This window comes from Aethina tumida, chromosome 2 (genome assembly GCF_024364675.1).
Source record: "Aethina tumida isolate Nest 87 chromosome 2, icAetTumi1.1, whole genome shotgun sequence".
NCBI classification, from domain to species: Eukaryota; Metazoa; Arthropoda; class Insecta; order Coleoptera; family Nitidulidae; genus Aethina; species Aethina tumida.
The window spans coordinates 31,902,974-31,930,060 of record NC_065436.1 but is presented as its reverse complement, the minus strand read 5'-3'; the positions used below and the strand labels follow the sequence as shown (position 1 = coordinate 31,930,060).

General features: G+C 30.6%; 3 protein-coding genes across 6 annotated transcripts; 2 read left to right on the top strand and 1 right to left on the bottom strand.

The window, feature by feature from the left end:
• The first annotated feature begins 2,270 nt into the window (after positions 1-2,270).
• LOC109599397 (uncharacterized) lies at positions 2,271-7,116 on the top strand. Of its 4 annotated transcripts, none has more exons than XR_007547315.1 (31): positions 2,271-2,784; positions 2,839-2,949; positions 3,001-3,096; positions 3,155-3,259; positions 3,313-3,429; positions 3,480-3,557; positions 3,613-3,693; positions 3,746-3,865; positions 3,917-3,955; positions 4,015-4,062; positions 4,117-4,221; positions 4,274-4,300; positions 4,354-4,500; positions 4,557-4,571; positions 4,638-4,682; positions 4,770-4,814; positions 4,878-4,910; positions 4,968-4,994; positions 5,047-5,121; positions 5,181-5,207; positions 5,259-5,285; positions 5,336-5,356; positions 5,432-5,476; positions 5,550-5,594; positions 5,651-5,701; positions 5,774-5,878; positions 5,933-6,065; positions 6,121-6,194; positions 6,250-6,728; positions 6,788-6,971; positions 7,030-7,116. XR_007547315.1 is itself a non-coding variant. In XM_049963295.1 (29 exons), the coding sequence occupies exons 1-29, from the start codon at positions 2,355-2,357 to the stop codon at positions 6,348-6,350; spliced, it is 2,376 nt and encodes a 791-aa protein (XP_049819252.1). In that variant the 5' UTR covers positions 2,272-2,354; the 3' UTR covers positions 6,351-6,733. The 4 variants fall into 4 exon arrangements, 1 of the variants encoding a protein (XP_049819252.1); XR_007547314.1 differs by having other exon boundaries at positions 2,272-2,784; positions 4,015-4,059; positions 5,648-5,701; XR_007547313.1 differs by having other exon boundaries at positions 2,272-2,784; positions 5,648-5,701.
• A 230-nt stretch (positions 7,117-7,346) lies between these two features.
• LOC109599381 (uncharacterized) lies at positions 7,347-11,386 on the top strand. Its single transcript, XM_020015372.2, has one exon. It carries the CDS (start codon positions 7,362-7,364, stop codon positions 11,313-11,315), a length of 3,954 nt encoding a protein of 1,317 aa, XP_019870931.2. The 5' UTR covers positions 7,347-7,361; the 3' UTR covers positions 11,316-11,386.
• A 97-nt stretch (positions 11,387-11,483) lies between these two features.
• LOC109599398 (tyrosine 3-monooxygenase) lies at positions 11,484-17,371 on the bottom strand. The gene is made up of 7 exons (XM_020015388.2): positions 16,898-17,371; positions 14,873-14,984; positions 14,679-14,756; positions 13,593-14,079; positions 13,202-13,534; positions 12,755-12,881; positions 11,484-12,299 (listed from the first exon to the last, which is right to left on the bottom strand). Exons 1-7 carry the CDS (start codon positions 16,964-16,966, stop codon positions 11,898-11,900), a joined length of 1,608 nt encoding a protein of 535 aa, XP_019870947.2. The 5' UTR covers positions 16,967-17,371; the 3' UTR covers positions 11,484-11,897.
• Positions 17,372-27,087: the final 9,716 nt, after the last annotated feature.

The following is a 27,087-nucleotide window of genomic DNA, read 5'->3' as shown; positions in this document are numbered from 1 at the left end:
ATTTAAAACCAATTAAGTGTTACAATCATATCATTTTCAACAATTCTAAAAAATAATAATTGTATAGTTGCTGTAATATTTTAAAGTTGGGAGCTATTACCAGTACCAAAAGTTTTATGGAACCTAATCAAATCAAAAGTCTCAAAAGCCTCTTCAAAGTTTTACAGTTATTTCTTGTACATTCATTTTCATGTAGCTCCTACAATAAAAAATACAAATGATGAAAAATTTGACATATTTCCAGTTTCCCCATTTAACGTGTAAAGTAATTGTTCCGTACTTATTGATTGGCAGTGCGTAGATATTCTCTTTCATTCAGCTTCACATAATAAAATCCAATCAAATTGGTTTTCAAGCCAATTTGTCAACGGCCAAACAATGGATTTGGAAAATTTTTGGAGAACCACTGTCGACATTGCTGACTAAAATGGAGAGGAGCACATAACAAAAATTACTTCTGCTGGACATCAGAGATATCTTCGGGAACTAGTCTTGTTGTAGCACAAAAAGGTTGATTGTGCATATTAAAAATACCATTTCTGGCAAGTTGTCTCATCAGAGAAAATTGTTTTATTGTTTGTTGGTAATAGTAAGGATGAAATGTGAGAAAAAAATAATTTTTGAATTTAAAATTCCAAGGGCTGTATTTTCTTCAGAAGAAACATTTTATTTAGATATTCTTCATTATTAGACATGTTCTATCCTCTTCAAATTGTTGACTACTTATTTTCCCAAGAGCTCAACAGAAAAGATATATAAAGCTGGTCCTTTTATAGCAGTCATCCTATATAATATATATATATATATATATATATATATATATATATATATATACAAAAATGAATAAATAAACAAACTTAATCCTCTGTCTAATATTACTCACAATTTATTAGAAAATCGTCGTCAACAGTAAAAAAACGTTATTGTCTGCCAAAAAATGTTGTTTGTGATCGAAATTAAACATTTACATTTTAAACGTTCACTTGAATGATGTGAATTAAAAATAAAACACGACAATCCAATAAAAATAAAATTTAACGAGGCCTGTTTAATTGATTCCAACAAAACATGTTCCACAACAATTAAACTTGACATTTAGGAATCACAAAAAAATTAAATAAAATAAAATAAGCATGTCAAAAAATTAACAACACATTTTTATTCTATGTTCAGATAGAATGTCACAATCATTTAACGATGCGTGCAAAGCATCTAAAGGATCTGTAAAAGAATCAAAGGACAAAATACCCGACAGAGAAACCCCAAACGAAAATTCGACTTTGAACTACACCTACAAAGAACTTTTACCAGAATTAGAGAACGAAGATGAGTTAACCAGAAACTTGGCGAACAAACTGTCCAAATCCTACATGAGAAACTACGGTAAAGCGATTAAAATCCTCAAAGCCTTAAACCACAACGGAAACGTGATGAAGTTGCAGAATGAAAACCCGGATTTCTACAAATGGTTTTTCGCCGTTCAAATTGGTTTGTGCCTAAGCAACAATCCTTTATTTAGAAAACTGCTGGTTGAATCTCGCGAGACGTCAACGAGCAGGACGCCACCAGAAAACACTTTGCCCTTCATGTTCAACGACATGAAGGAAATTTTCAACAAATTGGGAGTCCTAGACGGCATCAACAACACTATCATGCAAATACTTGACAGCACGACCAAACCTCAAGACATTCAAGACATCATGTCCATGCATTCGGACAACAAATCCAGATCGATTCAGTTCAAGGAGGGCACGGAAGTTATGGACAGCAGAACGGACGTGGCAAACAAAAAGGCACCGCCGACAAATCAAGAATGCAATCTAGGTTCGGCATTGAAGAGGAAAACTCCAGATGAAATTTGCGCCAACAAAACTTGCACCCAGAGGAAGTTTCCGAAATGCACTGAACAAACAGATTCCGAAGATTCTCTGGACGAGGACGAGAAACCTCTCGGCATTAAAGATTATTTCAAATGTCACGCGGAAGATTGTTGCGTAAATACGACCTGCTACCCGTGCACTCTGAGCGTTAACAATGAGGTGATCTTAAAGTACGCCCAAGAATATCAGGAAATGTTAGAAAATAACCCGGAGAAGAGGCCAAAAGAGACCTGCGTGTGCAACGACTTCAGAAAGTTCTATTTGAATAAAATGGAAGAAAAGAAAATGTTGGAGGCCATCGCTAATTGCCCATGTCCCATATGCACCGCACAGGTTGAGGAGCTGAAGCAAAAAATGAATTAAATATCTGACCATAGAATAAAAATTTTAAACAATATATTTTCGTCTTTTTTCTAATTCGTTTGTCAATGTCTTAAAGTCTGATTATGTCAAATTGATATTCCATGAGCAAATATGTCTGAAGAAGCTACGGAAGATGCATCTCCTGAAACTCCAGAACCGCCCAAAGAATGTTTGGCCGATTGTATGTCCCAGGCGCCAGACCGGATATTAGAAAAATTCACTATTTTTTATAAAGAAAACAGAAAAACTTTAGAGCGCCTTTTGGCTAAAATGGGAAAAACTGATGAACAGTCTCGACAACTGTACGCAATAATTCTGTTTATTATTAAACAAAATCCGCTTTACAAAAAGGAGTTCATAAATTGCGACGACGTCGCCATCAGAGACCTAAATGCACTGAAAGACAAGGGACCCTTTTACAATGACATAATATTACCTTTCCTTGTTAAAAGTTTGCCTATTAAAAAAGAAGTAAAGGCAGTGGCCAAACAAATCATAAAACCTCTTTCTGATGACTGTAGCTCCCCCGCCTGCCAATCCAGTAATTACAAGTAAATTAAATGGATGAAAGGTAAGTAATTACTATATTTTTCAGCTTCAATCAAGAAAGACGCCAAAGATAACCAACAAAAAGATATTGGCTCCTGTAAATTGCCCCCTAAAAAAGAAACTGTCCCCCCCGTAAATCCTTATGGATATACTAGCGGTAAATGCCTTTGTATTATTGTTTGAATAGTTACCTCAAAGTTGTTTGTAGTGACGGTTGCCTCCAACAAACAAGAACTCTGCAAATTGGAGAATAATTTCCAAAATTTTTTGGATCGGCTTACTGATTTGGAAAAAAAGATGTGTGGTTCGTACAATGATCTGTATTTTATTCCTGACGTTACTACAATTTTATAACATTATAGGAATGGTGGAGTCCACCAAGATGGAAACAGAAAAATCTGTCAGTTCTATGCGGAAGGACCAGATGTCAAAAACTATGCAAGGAAATAAATCTTGCTCATCAAAAAGTATGTTTCAAAACATTATTAAAGTGTAATTTGAAGAAATTATATTTTGGCAGGTAGTGGATCCCAAAGCTCCAGAAGCTTACGAGACATTAGTAATCTAGATAAATATATAGAAAACTATTGGAAATGTATTTACAGCAACGTAGAGTCTCTAAGAAAAAAAATTAACGGTTTGTTTATATTTTTCATACATTTTAAATACTTACTATGTTTGTTACAGATGCAAAAAGTAAGGCAATTAACATAGACAAAGAAGCTGAGGACTTTTTAGCACAGCATGCCGCTTGTCAAGCCAAATGTATACACCAAAATGTGAGTAAAAATAAACATCAAATAATAAATTTTGTTTTTAGCAAAGAAGTGCCCAACTAAGTCTGCATTTTCATCGTGTCACGATGTTGATTCGGGACTTTCGCAATTTTTTCAAAGTGAACGTAGGTCTAATTTAAAGTGATATTCATATTTATTACTATAATATGAATTTAGTTACAAGAAGATCTGTAAATGAAAGCTTCGCCAACACAATTGATGATTTAAAATTAAATTTTTTGAGTTTAATGGAGTCACACGAGGCAGAATCAAGGAATATCCTCAATAAAATTACAAGTAAGGCAAAGATTTAAACTATGAACTATATGTTAACTATTTAAATTATAGAAATAATATATGGGAGTAAAAGTGGCAGTATTAAAGAAGGTACAATCACCTAAAATTCTAATATTAACTAATATATCATTCTTCTAATAATTATTCAGAAAAACCCTGCCCAAATGCGCCTGGATATGTAAAACCTACTGAAGGTGGTAATAAATAAGGGTTACGATAATCTTTAATTTTTTAATTAACTTTTCCTGTAGAACCTGACGAGGATCAGAGACAGATTTTAAGCGAAAGCTTAGCAAAGGCCATAGATGATTATAAAAAGCTTCTAAATAGTATAATTAAAGCACATCCAGACAAAGGTATGTCTAAAGAAGTTATTCTAAAAGCATTGAAGAAAAATTTTAATTTCAGCGTCTGAAACTGTCAAAAAGTTAGAAAGTAAGTCTCTCTGCTTATTCTTTATATATTTCTCCATTTATACCATATTTTAGAACTATTTGTACCAGATGTTATTACTCCACGTTGCGATGCAGAAGAAACACTTCATGATAATTTGGAAAATGCAATTGGACAACTTAATGAACTGCTGGAAGGTCTAAAAAATATACCAGATTATCCAGATTTAGACGCCCCGAAAGGTATGAATTTGATTAATAATAAAATACATTTAAAAAAATTATTGTATTTTTTGTAGAGCCTTCACCAAAAGGTTAGTTACTCTAAAAAGAAATATATTATCCTAAAAATAATACCATTCTTTGGGTTATATTTGAAGGATCTTCGCATAGTAGAGGTAGTAAAGGTGACAAAGGCGAAAAAGGTTTGTTGGTGTAAATTGAAATATATTTACATAAATATAATACTAAAAATTATTATTTAATACATTAATACTTATATTTGTTTGTAGGATCCACCCATAGTGGCGCCAATGCAGATGTCGAAGCTGCAAAATGTTTGTTGTTTCATTGTTGTAATTACATTTGTATAAAATATACTTAAAAAAATATTTTTCTAGCACCTTCTACTCAAAGTGGTTCTAAGATAGAAGGTTTGTTATTTTAAGTCATAATTGTAATAATAATATTATAGACAATTTTATTTTCAGAAAATAGTATTTTTTGCAAAAAGGAATGTATGTATTGCGATTAAAAATTAAAAAATGTTTACTTTTATGATGTTTCTAGTGTCCAAATGTGAAGAAAAAGCTTTGAACGAAAGCATAGAATATTCCTTGGGAAACTTGAATGGATTATTACTAGGTTTGTGTAATAAATATTTAATTTATGTTATAATTTTCTTCCTCTATCAATTATTACAGACTATTTGGCGTTTGATCCCTCTGAAGGTTAGTTTTACATAATAACAATAACCTAAGCACTTAAAATATTATTTTTAGCTGGAAAATTGATACACTTACTTGAAGGTAAGTATTTTATGTGTTCTTGTTTATGAATATTTATGATTAATTTTCAGTTTCGTCCTTTAATTTAACAGGTAAGTATCTATTCGTTAGGACTTTAAATACTAATTAAAAACCAAAAAATTCAACTTGAATGTTATTATATTTAGGGCAAAAGGCTGAACAGCCTGAAGTAATTAAATGCAAAAACAATTGTAAGTATACAAAATATTAACCACAAAATTACTTTTTACTTTAAAATTAATATAATTTTAATAATATTTATAGTTGATCCTAAAAATACAAGCAGTAAAGAAAACATAAGTAAAAAAGGTAGGAATTGTATATTATTTTGCAATTATTTACATTTAATTTATGTGATTTAGAAGATTTGTCGTCAATAAACGGCACTTTCGAAACTGTCGAAGACTCCAGTTCTAGTAAGTACTGTTGATTTAAGTTTGCACATGAATTAAAAGTAATAAAATACTCATGAAACTATTAATTTGCAGTGCACAGTGCTGTTTCTAAAAAGTCTGAACATGAGCCATCATTATCTCTAAAATCTTGCCAATCCCTTGGCCTTAGTTTACTTGATTTTGAAAATCTTCTCGAAAGTAATACGTAATTATTAATACATTAAGCCTAATAATTAAAAAAAAATGTTTTAGATGAACAACAACAAGATCCTAATAAAATTAAAAATGTTATACCTGAAATCTACGACAGTCAATATAAAAATGAATTTCTAGGAGACAAAGAAATAGCCCACAGTACTATGATCAGCAAATATTCTAATAAAATGTAAGCTCAACACTAATAATCATGTTAACACCAAGCTAAATAACTAAAATTTCAGGAAAAAGTCAGATGATAATTTGGAATTTAAAGATGCTTTTGAACGCCTCGATGTACTAGAGGAACAGTTTAATGGTCTGTATAATTGTTTCAGTTATAATTACAAATTATTCTCTAATATATTTTTCAGACATCCAGAAAAGTTTAGTAACTAATTATTCAGATATCGCCACCAGTAAGGAAAGAATTGACTCAACAATCAATACCAATGACTTATTATTAAGCCCATAAAATAAATTTGACAGTATTTCTGTCACATTTCTATTCCTAAAAATCATGTCGGAAGAAAACGTCGAGGTTGTTGAAGCAGCTGATGCCGCTGATGAAAACGAGGTTGGCACTAACGTTCAATCGGGATGCAAAGACAGTTGTTTGGATAGTATCACAGAAAAAACAATGGAAAAGCTCAAGGAACATTTTTTGGTGCATCATCCGATAGTTTTGGATCTGCTGCAAAGGATGCCTGTGGACGAGATGATTTGCACACAATCTTGTAACCAGTATTACATGCTGTACCAACTTGTCATGTATTTGGCTAACGAGAACGGTATATTCAAGAATGCTTTGAAGAATAGCACTCCAACTAATCCAGACGATCCTCTACAACAAGTATATTTTACATAATATTTTCAATAATTTTGTAATTGTAATAATTTTCTTGGTTGCAGACATATAAAGAAATTCTACTTCCGTTCTTTAAAGCCACAGAAGCGATTGACTTGATGCAAAAACAAAAAGAAATAGAAGAATTAGCATGTAATGTTAGTTCGTGCGTTAAGAAAAATCCACCTGCTGAGGAGGAAGAGGAAAGCCCCACATGTAATGACGTGGATTGCACAAAAAAACCTAAAGGTGACTATTTAACAAAAATTTTATTTTAAAATTTAATTAATATCATTTTTTAATTTAGCACGACCAGTAGAGGAATCGGTACCAGCAGAATAAACATGTATGATAACTTTAAACAATTTGCCATGGAATAGAAATTTAACATAAATGTAGATGGTTTTATTTCATTATTTCAGTTACTGGTTTTATAAAATTACTTATTGCATTTATTTTTATTAGTCTGTCTTATAGAGTGTAAACTGAGTTGCCTACCGTTCATTTGCACATAAGCTCTTACTGAAACAATATTAAATATTAAACATACTTTTACAGGTTACCTTTGTATTTTGAACATTTGACACGGGTAATTAACCTGTCATTTGTTAGTATGTCAAGTTAATTTCTATTCTATCAATGTCGGAGAGTTGCACGTGGGATGACTACTTCTGCCTTAAGGACATACCAGAAGGAGTCCTCGAGAGATTCAAAGAGCATTTCCGCAAGCAACACTGCTCCATCATCGAGGCACTAAAACAAATAAGAAAGACATCCAAAGATCATCCCACAATTGCGGAAGTGTTCGACCCCGAAAAAGAATGCACCGAAACTTACGAGATGCTACAGGTCTTGACTTTCCTCTACAACGACAATGCAGTTTATCGCAATATGACCGATATGTACAACAAGGAATTTCGAACGTTTTTTATAGTAGAAAAAGACGATGAAGATTGTTGTCCAAGACCTACTGGAAAGTCGAAGACTTATCAACAAATAATCGATCCGCTAGTTCGTAATATAGGTAAGACCACTTGCAAGCAGGATCGTGATGATTCCGATGACAATTTATTCTGCTCTCGAGATGCTATGGAAAAAATTATAAACGGACTTACCAATCATTTTTGTTGCAACCACAATAACGCCATGTTGCACTTGAAGGTTTTGAAAAAAGAAACATTGGATATCAACGGGACCTTTTTCAATGAACATGAGAGGTGCAGTGATGCCTACACAATGATTCAATTTTTAATGTATTTGTACAAGACCAATTCACAGTATGAACTAGTAGTAAATCAGTATAACAATACATTCAAGGATTTAGCTAAAAATAACCAAACTATTGAAGACATGGCCAAAAAATTACAAGAAAAAGTAACTGAAGATGCACAAGAAGAGGAAGAAGAGGCTGAGGAGGATGAAGTGGCAGAAGACTCAGATCCATTTATAAATAAACTTAAAGAGTACTTTAATAAAAATCACGAGAGTGTATCCGAAGTTATTGTAACTTATCAAAAGGACTTAACATTTGGAAAAATGCTTAAAGGCAACCAGGCTTGCTATAATGGTTATATGTTACTACAATTTTATCAATTTTTATTATCAGAAAACGAAGAATTTAAATTACTATTAAATTTAATAAATGCAATAGTAAATCCACCCTCATATAAACCAAATGTTGTCTCCGTTAATGTTAGCTACAACCAAGGTGCGGATTTGGTACCTGAAAAATTGCAAGAGTCCTTCTTAATAAATCACAACGAGGCTATGAAAATGAAAACAGAGTGGGTTGATGGATCCATAGAATGTTCGGATGGTTATATTTTGTGTCAGATATTAAAATATCTCATATCCGAAAATACGGTCTTCCAAAAAACCTACAAAGATACAATGGATATTCTAAAAGTAGAAAAAAATAAAATGAAAGAAGAACAGATAGCTAAATGTAAGGCGGAGCGCGAACAAAAATTAAAGGAAGAAGAAGAAAGAATAGCGAAGGAAGAAAAACAGAGGGCAAAAATGGAAAAGAAGAAGAAGAGGAAGATAAAAGAAGAAGGGGAAGAAGATGAAGAGGAGGGGGAAACGGAAGAGGAAGATGAGGAAGAAGAGGAAGAAGAGGAAGAAGAGGAAGAAGAGGTGTGTGAAAAACCTGAGGAACCAACAGATGATGTCTCAGATGCACCAGATGATGAAGAAAAGTCAGATTTAGGTGATACCGATGAAAATGAACAAGAAAGCAAAGTTTGTTCATTACTAGATAAAGTAAGAGAGTCTTTTGATGCTCATCACGAATCGGTAAAGTGTCAATTCAGATTATTGCATCGAGATGCAAGTGACAACCCCGAAAGCAAAGAGTATATAGGCAAAGCTGAACACTGTCATGATCTTTATGTTCTTTTGCAATTCTCGATTTTCCTTTATTCTTATTGCGAACCGTTCAGAAGTGTCGCAGATAATTTAATACTTAATTTACAAGATGTCAAGCCAAAGTTTCCCCCATTATCAGACAAAATGTTATTGGACTCAAATTTAAATCAATTTAAACAGGATCACGATATTACAATGATGTGGCTTGCTGAAATTCGAAAGGCACTTGCTTGTACCAAATTTGAATTACGTACTGCAAGAGATTGCCGTAATGCTTACGAAATGACACAGCTATTTAATTCTCTTTATTTTGGTTGCAAGGAATTCGAAAACGTTATAGATAAGGCAATGGGCAAATCATTAAGACAACGTATTAATGAAACATTTGGTGAAGCTCATTCTTCCTTTTTAGCAAGAACTTCTTCTATTTCACTGGATGAGGAAGATTCAAAGAAAAAAGAATGTTGCCTTCTTAAAACAGTTCGTATAAAACCAATAAGAATTAAGAAAAAGAAAATGTGGCAGCGACCGAAAACAGCATGTGTCCAGCCCAATCTTATTCGCAACCCCAACAGAAATATATCGTGTGATAGTAAATGTTGCTCTGAACTAGACACAATTGAATCAACTCAAAATAAAGAGGAATGTAATAATCCAAAATGTTCAAGGAAAAGAAAAATTTCTAAATGCAGACCATATTGGGTGGCTTCCGATGACTCGCTAACAAAATTAGTCAAAGAAAAAATACCAACTCCTCTTCATGAATTCTTCAGTTGCTTCAGGGAACTGCCTTGCAAAGAGGATTTATGTTACCCATGTAACTTTAACGTAAATGACGACGTTATTAGAAAACAGGCGGAGGAATATTTAAAAACTTTACCAGAAGAAGAAAGAAAAGCTAGTCCACAAGGTGAAGGTCCACAACCCTGTAAGTGTGATGGATTCAGAAAATACTTTTTGGAGAAGAAGATGACTTTGTTAAAAGCACTAGAGGACAACGTTGAACCGCCACCTCCGAAATTACCTCCTCAGGATCGCATCGAATGCCCATGTCAAGAATGTCCGTCTCCTGACCAATTGTTTACAGGTGAACCAGTGATACCTTGCAAATCTTGCAGTCCATGCAAAGATTGCGACAAAGTAGAAATAGAATTTAAAGGTTGCTCTTGCTCAAGCGGTGGAAGACACAAGCCCACCTGTATATTATGTAAACCTTGTGATCAAACACCTACATTGGAGCCATGTGCTTGCGAACCTAAAGAAGACGAGGCAAATGACGAAGGAATTCAAGTGGAAGAGGAAACAGTTTGTGGAAGTTGCGGAACATGTGACACGGAAAAGACCATACAGGAAGCTAAGAAAGAAATTATCGAAGATTTGGGAATTAAAGTGTGTGATCAAAAGAAAGAAGAGAAATCGGAACACGCCGATGACTGTGAATGTAACATTTGTGGAGCCACCAAAGAAAAACCTGTAAAAGAAGCAGATGATGGTGATGGGGAACCAATTGATATTTGTGTTTGTAAGCTTCCTGAAATGGATTGTGAAGGCCAGCCAGAACGTGACCTAGATGCATTGGGTGTATGTGAATGCAACCCTGATAAACCAGAAGAGGAGGAAAGTGAGGATTCACCGAATTATTGCACTTGTGAAGATGAGGTTAAAGAAGGCGGAGAAGAAGAACCTAACGATGAAAGTGCACCAGAAATTTGCTATTGCAAGCCATCAATTGCAGAAGAAACCACTTCGGGCGATACTCAATCAGGCAGTGCTTGTAGTTGTGGAAGAGATGATAATGATGATGAAGATCAAACCGCTCCAATAGAAGAATCTTTTGGTGTATATGATACCGCCTTAGAAAGTACTCAATTAGAAACAACTGGAGAAACAACACTTGAAGAATGTACTGATGAAACATGTGCCACTGAAGGAAAAAATGAAGGAGAACCAGCTCAAGATGAAACCGAAAACGCCGAAGAAGGTCCAAAAGAAGAGGCACCGGCTGAAGCAGAGACTCCAGCTGAGGGAGAAGATCCAGCTGAACCAGATACTCCTGCCGAGGTAGAAGCTCCAGCTGAAGCGGAAACTCCAGCCGAAGCGGAAACACCAGCTGAACCGGATGCTCCACCTGAACCGGATGCTCCGGCTGAGGCGGAAACCCAAGAAGAGACGAAGGAAGAGGAAACAAAAGAAGAGAATAATGCAGAGGAGAAACCACCTGAATAACCAAAAAACATCAATAAATCACTAAATAGAGATAGAATAGAAATAATGTTAATAAATTTTACTAAAACAAAGGCATTATAACTTATTATTCCATGGTAGTATACATTATCACACTTCCTGGTTGTTTCTTATAATATCTTTGGAGCGAGGATTAAAAATGAAAAAGTCTTTTTATGTATTGCACGTTTATTTTATATTGTTGATCTACTTTTATAATACACATAATAATTTAATTAATACATCTATACAATAATATTATGATCTCGTGCAGGTGCTACATAAATTAATTAAATACTGTTAACATGTCTTTTCACATTGCATAATTTACAAGGGTACAAGGGGGAGACATGCACTCTAAAAATTACTAACATATCGCAGATAGGGATAGTGCAAGTATAATGTGAGATCACAAATCTACTTGGTCACTTATCTAGAATCTAACCTAAGCTACAAATAATAATATTATTAATATATTACACGTAATGACGACTTTATACAATATGATGCCGATGATTTGGACGAAGAGCAGCACCAGTCACATAGCTGCTGATCGCTGACCGAAAATAGACACAGAAAAAATATTTACAGTGATGGCCCCTTCATCTTGTTGATGGCATTTGAGAGATGAAGTACTTCAGTGTTGAGCTGGTGTACCAAGGACTCCAACTTTTCAACCGAATCCAACACCTCGACTCTTCCGGTGTGTGGGTTGAATCTGACTTCGAATGGTCTGGACATGGATGAGACCCAACGTCTGAATTTGTCTTTCATGTCATCGAAGCTCTCGGCTACATAGTAGATGGGTTGGTATTCCTGATCTTGATAGGGTTGCACAGCGGTGGATGCTGGTTCAAAGGCCCTGTGCTCCGGCTTGTCGCTGAGAGCGTGGAGAAGTTCTCCGTAGGCGCTGAGAAGTCCAGCACCGTAGGCTTTTACGGCACCGTCTTCCTTACAAAGACCGAATTCGACGGTGAACCAGTAGACCTGGAATTAAAATTAATCCATCAGGCTGAGTAAAACCATTAAAATGACGACCTAATTTTCCCCGTTTGAATTTTTACGATGTACAAGGCTTTTCACTCAGATTGTGAAATGCGTGCGGTTGGTTCAGTACGTCGTAAATCATTAAAAATCCGTAAACGCGTATTAAAACATAATCGCCTGAAATGCAGCGCCGATGTATCTCGCATAAAAGGAAAAAATCCAAAACGACAGCCCCACTTTTATGTCATGGTCAAGACTGGACATGCATGAATACTTTTGTAAAAACTGCACTTCTAATGCGTACATGGTCAACCGAGTTACGCAAAACTAATACACTTCTTTGGGATATTTATTTGATAATAACAGGCATTAAGACTAATTAAAATTAATGACGTTGGAATAGAATTTACTTGCGACAAATCGGCTCTAGCGGAATATTTAATTTCGATACTTACAGTGGATAATTTTTCAATTTCTTCGTCGGAGGCGCCAAGGGAGGCGAGACCGATCTCCTGAGAGAACTGAGCGAAACTGGGGTCGGCAAGCAGGGGCATGTGTCCCAGGATTTCGTGGATGCAATCACTAGAAACGTAAAAATAAAATCCGATCAGTTAAATTCCAATTCCGATACGCTTAAAAAGTATCAATATCGAATTTTAAATCCGCCTCTGGAAGATTGTCTCCGATAACGAACGGCGGTCTCATCGTTGCAGATTGAAATTGCGCCATTAACGGAGCCAATTATGAACTCATAATGGGACTCTAATGTAATTAATTCGGGTCTTTGACTACACAGACTTCGGCTAAATTGTCGGTGCAGCGGAGATTTTCACGCTTGTAACAGTCTCCTTCCTTCAAGAGGCGAAATCACGGTCGTATTTAACCAAAAAAAAGGTACTTACGGTTCGGGGGTGTGGAAGGGGGAGTTGATGTGTCTGACGTATTGGGTGCTCTGGAAGATGCGGAAAGCCAAGGAGGCAAGGAAATCGCGGGCGGTCAAAAGGCCGGCGGCCGGTCTGAGGGTGAAACCGGTGCTCTTGGCCAAGAAGTTGGACATTTCCTCGAGCTGGGGAATGTGCTCGGGGTTGAAGATGCCCTCCTCTTGCAGACGCCTGAAGACTCGTTGGTATTCGGCGCAAGCATGCTTTGGCATCAAGTCGACCACGGTGTTGAAGACCGATTTCCAGGTCTTGTTCTCGGTTTCGGTGTATTCGATGTATGGGACTGGGTCACCACTGGAGCAACAAAAAAAGTTTAGACTTGTTCTTGAGTTGAGCAGTTGGGGCGACTTACTATTTGTAGGCGAAAGCAATTTCGGCGATTTCCTTGCGTCTAGCTCTGTATTCCTTGTCGGCGAAGCCGGGATGGTTCATGTCAAGGTCGGGCTCATACTTGGTCATCAGATGGTTGCAGTTATCCAATTCGCTGGCGTGTCTCGGGAACCACGGGTTTTTGGCGGAGATGTTGTCTTCTCCGATCAAGGTGACATGGTCCAAAGAGTTGGATTGACGCAGAGACTTGATCAATTGCAAGAGGCTGACGCGAGACATTTCAACTTTGATGAGGGCATCCAATTGGTTGTTTTCCTTGTTGTTGGGGCGAGTTTCCAAGTGGCAGACGGATCCGCTGTACTTTTCGATCGCCTTCAAGACGCGGGACAACGAGTTCATTCCTTCGCGGAGGCGGAGGATGAAAGCCGCTTTTTGGGTGGCCTTCTCAGCCTCCGGTCCTTCGCTGATGGCATTTTGGAGAACTACTTCCTCTTCGGTCAGAGTAATATCTGTGACGATATACACACGTCAGTAATTATAGTATTTTTAAAATCTACTAATTATTAAGTAAGTTGTCAAAGTGGACATTTACATACATAGATTTGTGATGAAACAGATTCCCCTTATGTCAATAATGAACGTTAACGAGTAATTAATCTAATAAAGAAATACCGAACACGAGTGAGTTATTCGAAGGCCAGCAATTTTTTACAAATTAATCATTAATTCGCTTAAACCGATCGTCTTATAAAAAAATATACGGTTCTGTTAATTTATTTGTGTAGATATTGCGTTGCGCCAGCCTTGAAACCGCGTAAAAGAACTTGGCATAATTGGTGTGAACTTGACTAAATTTTACAATGTAATTCCATTTTTAACAGGAAAAAAATTACTGTCGAAGTGGCGCACACAAAAGGACGGCCGTAATTTCATTGAGCGGCAAAAGTACATAAAGACATTTGAACCTCGTCCGTCCTTTTAATGTTGTACTTCAATTTTCACCCTCCATTTGGCCTTTAAGCTGTGGAAATATCGCGGGAGAATCCGACCAAATGGAATTCTTATTCTGGACGGATCCGCACTCAGGCAATAAATTCAAGTGACTTACCGTCATCATTCTGCTGTTGTTCGGCAGATTTTTCCATGGGCTTGTCGTCATATTCGATATCGGGCTCGCAGCTAGAGTCTACAACAAGGAAACGACACACATGCAACATTCATCATGCTAAAAGGTGCCAAATAAAAACTGGTGCTCACAAAGAAATTTAATTTGAACATGCGACATCCAGTTTAATTACTCACCATTAGACCTGAGACGGGCTTCGTCCAGCACGGATTGCTTGGTTTGCTTCACCACCAGGGTCTCAAAACGGGCATCGTCCACAAGGGAGCGACGTCTTGCCGGATATCCATTCTGGAAGCGAACATGCAGTTAGGAATAATCGTCGCTTTGTCTCTGACGCGCAGGAAACGATCAGGAAATTGCTTTCCAACTTTTATTTCGAGAACTTAAGCAGAACTTTGACGAATCGGAAAAGGAAAATGACTTAATTCAAAGCATTGGAGCGTCTAAACGCTTTGTGAGCAGGAAACCAGTCGGTTTCAGATGTTCTTTGCTAATCACAACGATCGAAAGAAGCGTCGTGCGTGTGTCAGGTTATCACTCTGGTAATTAGGCAAAAATGATTAAACAAATTACTTCCGGGGGCACGGCTCCGATACGACCTTCGATCATAGGGGGCGGATACTGTCAACTATCTCAGTATGTCCCTTCAGCAAGGCCGGAGTACATTTACATAGCCCGGAGCAATTGATCAGTTACACGACCGTGATCTTACCATATGTTCGAGATATTAATAATAATAATAATAATAATAATAAATTCAGGTGGGAAGTTTGATTGCTCCGCTTGACGTAATTATTTGCTACCGTAATTAACGATTAAAATTTATTATTAAGTGTTATAATTTGTGAAATACTGGTAAAACTGGTTTCGGTGTTAAAACCCATCAATGAACCATGGCGACAATAACAAACCGACGTAAATTACTCTGAATATACGTAACTGATTTTTACGAAATTAGTTTTTAAACATTCAGGGGCAATCGATATTATTATAATTTCAAAACGGCAATATTTACCTTATTAGCAAGACCTTGATATTTTATACATTTCGTAACTGTATATTATCAGAATAATTATTGTATTCTTAGCTGAGTACATACGGATTATTTATTTAAATTAATTATTTAGTTGGAGATTTAGCAATTGTGTAATTAAAGATTGATTTTTACGATTTTGTGAACGTTGATTTTATGGTCGTTCCTTACGTCGGTGTATAATCAACATTTTATTATTGTTTGTATAATTAATTGACTGTTTGAATACCATTCGGGAAAGTTGCATAAGTTCTGTAAATTAATGGTCTTAATTTTATGATCTGCAAATCTTTAATGATTGACATATTTATATGACGAAAAAAATTTAAAAATTTAATTATAAATAGAAAGATAATTTGCCTTAATTGACTTTATTAAAAATATTTTTTTTTTTTTTGGTTTAAATTATTTTAAATAAATAGATATAAATTATTAAATAAAATAAATAAAAAATTGTTTGATATCTTTTAAACACTAATTTCTTTATATTTTTGATTTTTTAATATATTAATAAAGATTCCAAAAATCTTTTTAAAACATGCATATTTAAGAAATGTTTAAATATGCTTCATTGTTTTCATTTCCAAAATTTTATTACAGATTAAAACTGTGCCAATTTTTATTTAAGAATACCATTTTTACTTTTTAATAATAATTTTTAGTTTAAAAATTTGAATGAAAATTGTACTTATATTTTTCTTATTAGATTAGAATATAATAAATTTAATAATTTTTTTAATATAAATAATGAAGATCCAACATTAAATATCCATAATATTTTTGGATCTTGATCATAATTTTTTACTTAAAAATTTGAGAAAAATTCTACTTATAATATAGGTGATTAGATAATATTTTTCTTAATTAATTAGAAAGTAATAAATTTAATGTAATAAGAAACTTAATATAAATAAGGAAGATTCAACTTTAAATACCAATAATATTTTTGGATCTTGATCATAATTTTTAATTCAAAAATTTCTGTGGAAATTCTACTCATAATAAAAGTAATTATATAATGTTTTCCTTATTAAATTAGGATATAATAAAATTAAAGTGAAAAGAAACTTTTAATACAAATAATGAAGATCCAATATTAAGTACTAATAATATCTTTTGATCCTGATCTTGTATTAAAAATTTAAATAGACAATTAAATGAAACTTACCTCAATGCTGTACGACTTCTTGATGGCGAACATCTCGCGGTTCTTTTGTGCAGCAGCGACGGCGGCCATAGTATTGAAATTTTCTCGGGTGATTTCAACGGGTGGTGTGCGGACTCGCAAAATATCTGAATCTGGCTATCAGTATCTCAGCCTGAAAACACTTGTTGTTTCACTGCCGGAGACGCGTCTCAACTTAATTCCACAAAAAAATTCTCTTCGACCACGATCAAAGTGACTGAATTCAATCGTCTGTCGGATTGATGGATTTTTTTTTTGGGAAAATTTGAAACGCTACGTTTGCGAGTGGCGCAAAAGCAATGTGTGTTTCGGGTGTTGTGGGACGGCGGTATATGTAGCGGAACCCCCTCCCCACCGAGCCGCCCTTTCATCAACTCGGTTACGAAACGCCTGCGTCAGATCGCGGCTATCGGCGGGATCCCCATGCCCCATGGTGTCCCCCTACGTCTCGGTGACTCACCGCACGCTGGACGCCGTTCACAATCCAATCGGAGACGCGACACCTGCAAAACAACTACACTTAGTCGCTTTTATTACTTTAATCAGTAATTAATAACACAATAATATTTTTTACTAAAATGTGTTAAAATTAATTAACTGTTATATTTAATAAATTAAATTAATTGAATTAAAATCAACAAGTATTTTAGTATATTATTAAAAATCGATTAATGTCGAATGACTTTAAAAAACATAGTAACATCGTTTTATATAATACAATAAATTGTAAATAAATACAACATAATAATAAAATTATTTATAATACTTTATAATATTTATTTTAATACTTGTTATAATAATTAATTTAATATACATAAATAGTTAATAAAAATATAAAAAATAAAATATTGTAGTAAAAGTTATCAAACATTTTTAATATTTTTATTTTTTTAATTATTTATTAAAAATTAAAAATATTAAATTCATTTTTTTTAATTAATTCTTAAATATTTATATTTAAAATATACATTTATGAAATTGGCCATTTTAATATTTTTAAATAGTATTAAGATATATTATTAATTATTAATATATTTAAGACATTTGTCTTATTTCTCAATTAAAAGTTTTCAAAGAGAAATGATAATGATTAAAAAAAGATATTTTCAATAATTTTTTCTTTTTTTAAATTTATTTTATGAATAATACTTTTTATTTAAAAATTTTAAATAATCAAAATATGTAAATTTTATATTTAAAATATTAAAGTATTTAAAGGTATTTTAAAATTAGTAATTATTGTTAAAAAAAAATAATAAAAAAATGTAAATAAATTGGTTAGTTCGATATTCTGGCATCAAATTACTATTACAATTATTATTATTTCTATAATTAAAATTCTATAATATTTTATTTATAATTTTTACTAATTGTTAAAATACACAATGGTGAAATTGGTCCTATTTATATTTTCTAAATAAATATGACAATATTAAATAATATTTAAATTTCTTTATTTTCTTTAGAAAATCAAATTTAAGAATAAACAAATTCAATTTTTATAATATTTATAACATATTATTATAATTAGAAATTATTATTATAATTAATTCTTTTATTTATAATTTTTATATTTAAAATATGAAAATGAAAAATGGTCATATTTTTTTAAAAAATTCTTTTTTATTTAAAATTTGGAATAGTCAACAAACAGATAATTTTCAAACTTAAAATACAAAATTATTTAAAGGAATTAGGAAAAATTATAAAATGAATAAGGTTATCTTTAATAATTCAAATCTAAGTAAAAAGTAAGAATAAATAAATTATAGATCTCCATAGTATTTAATTTTTATTCAATTTAAAACATTATTATTGTAATTAATTGTTTTATTAATAATTTTTACTGTTTAAATAAATATTTCAATCATCATTTAAAAATTGTCAAATGTCAAATATTTTTTCAAATATTTAAAATTGATTGTAGGAAAAAAACCTTTTTTATTTCAAAATTTGGAATACACAAAACAGATAAATTTCAAACTTAAAATATAAAATTATTTAAAGGAGTTATGAAAAATATACATAAAAATTATAAATTTAATAAAAAATTTATATTTTCAATATTTTTTCAAATGTTTAAAATTAACTGTAGGAAAAATCCATTTTTATTTCAAAATTTCGAATACACAAAACATAAATTTCTAACCTAAAATATAAAATTAATTAAAAAAATTTAAAGTTAAAAGTTTTTTTTAATAATTTAAAAAGTAAAAATTCTAAAACCAAGTATTAGTAATTTATATATTTTTCTAAATTATTCAATATTTTATATTGCATCTATAACAAATTTCTATTTTATTTCTATAACAGTAATTTTCTTTTGTTTATAATTTTCATTAACGTTAACTTAATTATTATGTGTAAATTGGTCATATTTATACTTTTTAAATAAATATAATTAATATTTTAAATGTAGTTAACATGTTCATTTTATTCATCATTTTAAAATATTTAAAGAGCTATAAAATACTAAATAAAAATTATAATTATCAACATTTTTACAATTTTGAAATTAAAATAATTATTTAAGGAAATTATTAAAAAATAATTAAAAATTATATCATTAATATATATATTTTTTTTTTAATTAAAATTTAAGGAAAATTTAAAAAAACATAAATAATTTATATGTATATCATATTTTTTTTTTTTTAAATTATTCAACATTATTTATTGTATCTACAACAAATTATAAATTTATTTCTATATATAGTAATTTACCTTTGTTTGTAATATTTAAATTACATATAAAATTGTGAAATTAGTCACATTTATATTCTTTTAAATAAATACAGTTACCATATTTAATTAAAAATTATAATTTTCAACATTTTTACAATGTAAAACTCTTTTTTATTTAATAATTTGAAACTTTTAAAATTAAATAAATTGTATAACATATTATATTGTTGAATATTTTTATTCTATGTATAATATTTTATATCTATAATTATGAACTTTCTATTATTTTTAATTTTTACTAATTTTATTTTATTTATCACTTAAAAATCGTCAAAAAGAAATGCTAAATAAAAGAATTTGTTTTGAATATTTTTTCAATTTTTAAAAATTATTATTATTTTTTTTTATTTATTATTTTTTATTTTCCATTTAAAAATTTGAAATTACAAACTTATAGTATAAAATTATTCAAGAAATTATTAAAAATTAAATAAAAACTATTAAATTATTAAATTTATTATTAATAATTATAATCATTTTGCTCAAATTTTAAAAATTTTTTTTTATTATTTTTTATTCGTATTTAGTTGTCTAAATAAATATGCATAAAAATAGTCATAACCGTGGTTAGCCAAAGCAATAATATCTCATCATAACCAACCCACTTAATCCAGATGTCAATTTTAACCGCATTTTCCGCAACAATTTCCACAGACCTATAGCCATTCTCCGAATCGTTATTCACCCTGTAATATTCCATCGAGAAACGATTAAAATCCTCCACACATACAAGCCGCTCACTTTTCCCGTTAGTCCGACCCGGTGTTTTCCCCGTCTTCCAACGAATGTCCGATTTGTGATCAGCGTGCGACCAGTGATCGGCACGTGAGAGCCGAGCGTGTGTCATCCGTCCATCGATGGACCCTTCCTCCTTAGACCACGCCGCACCAAACGCGGCAAGAATATGCCGTCAGACACGCGCTGGATCTGCCAAAAATCAAACACCCATCACCGAACGGTGTGTGTGTTTTGGTTTGCTCCATCTGCCTTGTCGATTGTCGACGATCGAAATCGAAACCCAGTAATTTGTTTATGTGCAACGATGACGTTCCGATGTGGTTGTGCGAATTTTGGTTGTTGCATTTTGTTGTGGTGCTTTTCGGTTATTGTTATGTCCGAGATCCGTAAAATGTGGGTAAGTTGGTAAAGACGCCGGACGCGACGTCTTTATTCAGTTCCTATGTTTTATCGATTTCGAACAGCAAAATTGAAGATGCCAGAACGATCCTGTAACAAATACAAATTAGTACAACTACTGCATATTTTTATTATGTAATAAATAAACACGACAAATCACAGGAATTTAAAGTAAAGATATTACTAAATATAATTTAATTATTATTTAATTAGTCTAATGTAAAGTACCTGCTCTGTTACTTTTGACGTCTTTCTGCGGTTTATTACACTTCAATTTGAATAATTTTTCCTTATAATAATTATTTAATTCACGATATTTATTGAATAAATTTGCATTTTATCTACATTTTTGCCTTTCAATTATAATAATTGAGTGCTAAATTAAATACCATATACATATGAAATTGGTCATAAACAAATAAAAAATGTTTATAATTAGTTTAATCAACAAATTAACTTTACTAAAATCAAAAACATTTTACATATTTTAAATTTAAATTATTTTTTTAATTATTTTACTGCTAACCTATTTATAATTATTTCTTAACAGATTAATTGTTAATTAATGTTAATTATATATTAGATTTTTTGTCTTTTTAATATACTTATACTTTAATAGAAAATTTGTAAATATTTATTTGTAAATAATGGTTTACATAAAACAAAATGAATAACAATAATAAAAATTCATTTAATTATTACAAACATATTAATTAAATTAATTTTCTGATACCACTTTGATGTCAAAACACAACATATTTTTTGGGTTTTCAATTACAACAAATAATGTTATTGACAACTAAAATTTATTATATAGTATAATAAATATAAAATTTAATTATATTATTTACTAGTTTATATGTCAAAATATACTGATAATAAATAAACAAAGATTTAACAACAATAATAAATAAACAGCTTCTGATTTTTTGAAAAAAATTATGTACAGACGGTGACTCTGAACTAGTATGCGTTAATTACTTAATTAATTAAAATAATCAATCTTGCTCTGTTCAAAAATTAATATTAACCAAAATATGAATGGTCAAATTGGAGATTTTATGTTCAATTTTATTCAGTAACCTCTAATTAAACCAATCTTTTTCTCTGGAGAAATTAATTTGTTAGAGATTAAAGTGGACACCTTAATTAATATTATAGATATTTTACTGCACTTCACAACCGTTGTATCATTTATAATAATAAAATTCTAGAAAAAAAATCTCAAAAAAGATTAATCAAAGACAATAAGATATAATAAAATATATAAAACATAAAATATATAAATTATATAAAATATTTAAAATATATAAAATATATAAAATATACAAAATATATGAAATATGTAAAATATTTAAAATATATAGAATATATAAAATATATAAAATACATAAAATATATGAAATATATACAATATATAAAATAGATGAAATATGTAAAATATTTAAAATATATAAAATATATAAAATATTTAAAATATTTAAAATATTTAAAATATATAAAATATACAAAATATATGAAATATGTAAAATATTTAAAATATATAGAATATATAAAATATATAAAATACATAAAATATATGAAATATATACAATATATAAAATAGATGAAATATGTAAAATATTTAAAATATACAAAATATATAGAATATATAAAATATATGAAATCTCTATCTATCTATATAAGAAGTTATTAAATAAAATAGAAAATATTAAAATTGATCACTCGTTTTTTGATTATTACTAATTTTGATATAATAGAACATTTACATATTTTACATAAATTTATTTTGTATGTTACATCTGTTTTCAATCATAATAATATTTATAAACAAAATAATGATTTTATTGTAACTGTTAAATAATATATAATACACCAAAGTTCAATCTTATCTGAATTAATTAATAACATTGTATTAATTATTTACAAATTTTATTAAATTTTATATTAATAATTTCATAATAATTGTCTGAATTAATTCATGAAACAATGATTAATGTGTCAATTATGTAGCTACTAACTAAATTAATCATGTAAAAACAGCACAATAACTAATTTATAATTACATTATTTTTAGTTATTCATTTCTACAATTCATAGATAAATGTATAATTTATTCCATGAGACATAATTTACAATAATCAAATTAGTGGATTAATCCGACGCCGTTATGGTAGTTTATTCAGGTCAAGGCAGAAATGAATCTTTGTTTTATAACATTATTATTAACAATGTATTTTATTGGGATTTCATATTTTTGGCGGTAATTGGCTTAAAATATGTATTCTTAATTTTAATTTTACAGTATAAATATACATATTAATATATTTTTTTTTAATTTGCTGTTATTTTAATGTGGACTCGTTCTTGTTAAATAATCTATTTGAATAATCAACAATTATGTATAGGAAACGATTTTCATAAATAATTAATTGTTTTTTATATACCCACTTTTTTGAAAGAGAACAAAAAAATTTTTCGTACTTCTTGTAATGAGACGTAACGCCGCTTCGACGAACAGTAAAGAATTCGAGGATGGTATTTTTTGCCATTTGATCTGGTTTACCTTGCAAAAAATTGGTAGCCACAAAACGCAAAAAAATAATTCCAAAAACACAATGGCGAATTCAAAATACCACCACCAATGTCGCAAACTCCCAATCCTCTCGCCTTTCCAAACGTGTTTAAAAAATCACATGTTCTCGTTAATGAATTTTAATAAGACAACAGCAAACAATTTTGTTTACTGAAAATTTCCGGCCGGTCTGTTTACCGCGAACACATCGCCCCGATCCGAAAACTTGCGCCGCAAATAAAAACAAAATATGTTTCGGAAGTAACCGAATAAAACAAATAGAAAAAAAAACCGCAAACATTAGTCACCTGATTGCAAAGTTTCATTGACTTTAATATTCAACAACAAAATTATTTCTTTCACCTTGGGAGTACCGGCGCTTCTCGGTATTCACGATGATTTCCACGTCAATTCTTTTATTCGGGACCCGAGAAAATCCCATTCATTTAAACCGTAACACAACTGGTTTTACGCTCATTAGCGCCAGACCAGGAAAATCTCGAATTGTTCAGCGTTTTCAAACTGGAAATAGTTTTATCGGACATTAATAAAAAAACCGATAAGGAAAAAAAGAAGGGTGTTGGTCACTTCTGTCTTTTTATGGAATTACCGGAGGCACTCGAGTTTTTATGCGGGTTTTTTGCAAGAATTAATTAACTTACTTATATCAGAGCTGATTATCATTTCTATTGAGTTGGGCGGCCGACAAATGGAGTATGCAGTGGAGATTCTTTCAAGGTGGATTGGCATGTTTCAGAAGAACTTAGAACACATATTTTGAAACAAAGCAATTTACATTATATGTTTAGTTGTACTTGAATTTATTTACAAGATGATGTACAAATTTATGTGCAAGCTATAAAATACTTTAAATGAAAAATCTTGATTTATATTCCATAATTATTATATTTCTTTTTTTTAATTTCATAAAATTATATAATAGAGTTATTTCATTCTTTTTTAGAAATTAAGTACAAATTAAACTTTACTAAACTTTAATAAGTTTAAAATATAAAAAATGAAATCAACTAGATAAAAATAAATTATTTTAGAGCAAAAATATAAAAACTGAATTACAGATGTAGAAACTTCATTCAACAAAAAAATTTAGTATTAGTATATTTTTAATCGATAGTTTATTTAATTACAAAGATTTCAAGATCTGATAGATCAAAATCGAAAAGAAAATTAAAATTGAAAAAAGAACAAATGAAGAGTTACTGCTAAATTTATGTATGTTCCTCCTGAACTGTGTAATGAACTTCACCTGAAATTTAATGTTTTTTGTTAGTAGGATCTTCTCGTTTTAAAAACGATAGTCCTCCATCAATTGTTCATCTCTGAATCTTTGATATCTTTTTCTATTTTAGTCTTGTGTTGAAGCAACTTTTCATATTGTTCAACTCTAGAAAAAAAAACAAAATGAATAGAAAATGAATCACCATTGTCCAACTTATTGAAGCTCAATATTTTGGTATGAATATCTATTACAATGAAAGAATATTAAATTGAAGAAATTAAATTGTAGTTTTCTACCAATGCGTTGAACTTTTTGAGATATGTTTGTCCCCAAAACTTGTAAAAGATTTCTTAGAATATTTTTATATAATCGGCGTTTAAACATTAGTTAATTAAATTATATTCTAAAATATTCACTTATATTAAATATTTTGGTAATATTGGAAATTTTTGAGGAAAAAAATTAAATTGCAGGACATTTTAATTAATCATTTGTCATCTGCTTAAACAGTTCACAAGAATGAAAACAATCCAGAATTAGTACAATTTAAACTGGCTTTTTTCTTTTTACCACAACCTTTCTTTATCAGGGTCTGCTAGAAATTTAAATGTTTTAATTGAAAGAACTATCTATTTAAAATGTCAAACTATCATATATATTGAATGAAAAAATTATTAAATTCTAAATCATTGTAATTTTACAGTTCTTCACTTTTAAATAAAGTAAATTATTGTAAATAATTTTACTTTTTTACTTATTGAGTTACCAGCTGTATCAATCAAAAATTTACATTTTGGCTACGTACCTTTAATGATCTAATTTAAATCTAAACAACAGGTTTAAATCATAAATTAATCTTTTATGATCAGCTTTTTACACAACATTCCAATTACATTTTTTTCTAGATGTTGGTGTTAGATAGCATTAAAATATTAATCAGTTTCACTAGTGTTCATCTGTTTATGCCAAATCTGTAGTAACACAAGAATTTTCGTTTCAAAGAGATTATCTTTAAACATGTGCCAAGGTACTGGGACGCCAATTAAAATTAAGACATTACAAATTTAATGACAATAAATTAACATTTTTATTGTTGTTAATAATAACTTGTGTAATTTACTGTCGGACAGATTAAATGATGATCTGGACTGAAGGATATTATAAGTCTTTAGACCAAATACTATAAATAATATTTTTCGATTAACACCCAGTGCTATTGCATCCATAAATTTATCGGTTTTAGAGGTCGATCTAGTGAACGGATCAACCTCAAAATTTTTAATTAGGGTTAAACAAGAGCAAAATTCACGTGTGATTAATTATTCCTTTCTGAAAATTTAATATGTGGGTACATTCTTAAGGAATTGATTGTTTCACAATTGAGTCAACTGAAGATTTGCATGTTTTTTTTTTCCAAATCTGAACATTTACTATTATTAACAAAAAAGCCCAGATACTTTTATGTACAATAATTATAATTATTATACTTAGTCCGTCAGTTCTTATTTCTCGAACTCACACGTCATCTTTAGACTGAAAACGTTTAATTATTGACGACCATCTATTTTTTATCATGTTATAGCGAAAATATTTAAATTAATTCATTACGTAATTCTTGTCTGTAGATCCATGTCAAGAAATGAACCAGTGAAATTCCGCTCCGTATAAAATACAAACAACAATTTTTTGAAAGTGGACTGCTGAATCTCGCCGAAACAATTTAATTTGGACTTTGCCAATTAACAATGTTGTAATTAGATTAATTACTAGAGTTAGAGATTAAACACACATTAGCGTGTCTAATAAGTTTCCTGCTACTATAACGGAGTGATTTTCTGTTTGTAGTGATTAAGTCGGTAAAGTACACCGGCGTATGTTAATGGATTTCCGAAAATTTTCATTCACTGTCATTGATTTCATTTACGTCACAACTTAAGAATGAATTTTAAAATTGATAGGTTTATTGTTGCTAGTTTTAGGAGAACTAGATTATTATTATTCATTTCCTGTCTAGTAAGTCAGATTGTTTTTACGTGGAAATACCATAATAAACAATCAAAATATCAAAGTTTTTGCAAGAATTTATAGTTACTGTTTACATATTTTCCGCTGGGTTTTTACATTCACATTTTAATTAGTTCTTCGTGTCTTTTTTACGTAATTTGTGGTAACACTCGATGAGCTACTTGCTTAGGAGCTAACCCACAAACCAGAAGATTCTTGGAACTAGAATCATAAGATTTTGTGTTTTTCCGTAATATAGGGTGCCCCTTAATTAATGGGTCGTGCTTAAACGCCATATTCATGACACAAATATATTGCTATTTTATCAAATATACCTTTTAAAATTTAATAATAACGGAAAAATATATAAAACGTACATTATAAACTATGTAATGTATATTAAATATTTTATCTAATCAAAATTAATAACAATAATCAAAATACAGTGATCAAATTTAATATTTTATTTTC

Coding starts and splice junctions, on each gene's coding strand:
- LOC109599398 (XM_020015388.2), bottom strand. CDS start 16,966: ATGGCCGCCGTCGCTGCTGCACAAAAGAACCGCGAGATGTTCGCCATC. Junction 14,985..16,897: donor AGAAGTCGTACAGCATTGAG/GTAAGTTTCATT, acceptor GTTCGCTTCCAG/AATGGATATCCGGCAAGACG. Junction 12,300..12,754: donor AAATTGAAAAATTATCCACT/GTAAGTATCGAA, acceptor TTTTAATTCCAG/GTCTACTGGTTCACCGTCGA.
- LOC109599381 (XM_020015372.2), top strand. CDS start 7,362: ATGTCGGAGAGTTGCACGTGGGATGACTACTTCTGCCTTAAGGACATA.
- LOC109599397 (XM_049963295.1), top strand. CDS start 2,355: ATGTCTGAAGAAGCTACGGAAGATGCATCTCCTGAAACTCCAGAACCG. Junction 2,785..2,838: donor CTCCCCCGCCTGCCAATCCA/GTAATTACAAGT, acceptor TATATTTTTCAG/CTTCAATCAAGAAAGACGCC. Junction 5,286..5,335: donor ATTGATACACTTACTTGAAG/GTAAGTATTTTA, acceptor ATTAATTTTCAG/TTTCGTCCTTTAATTTAACA.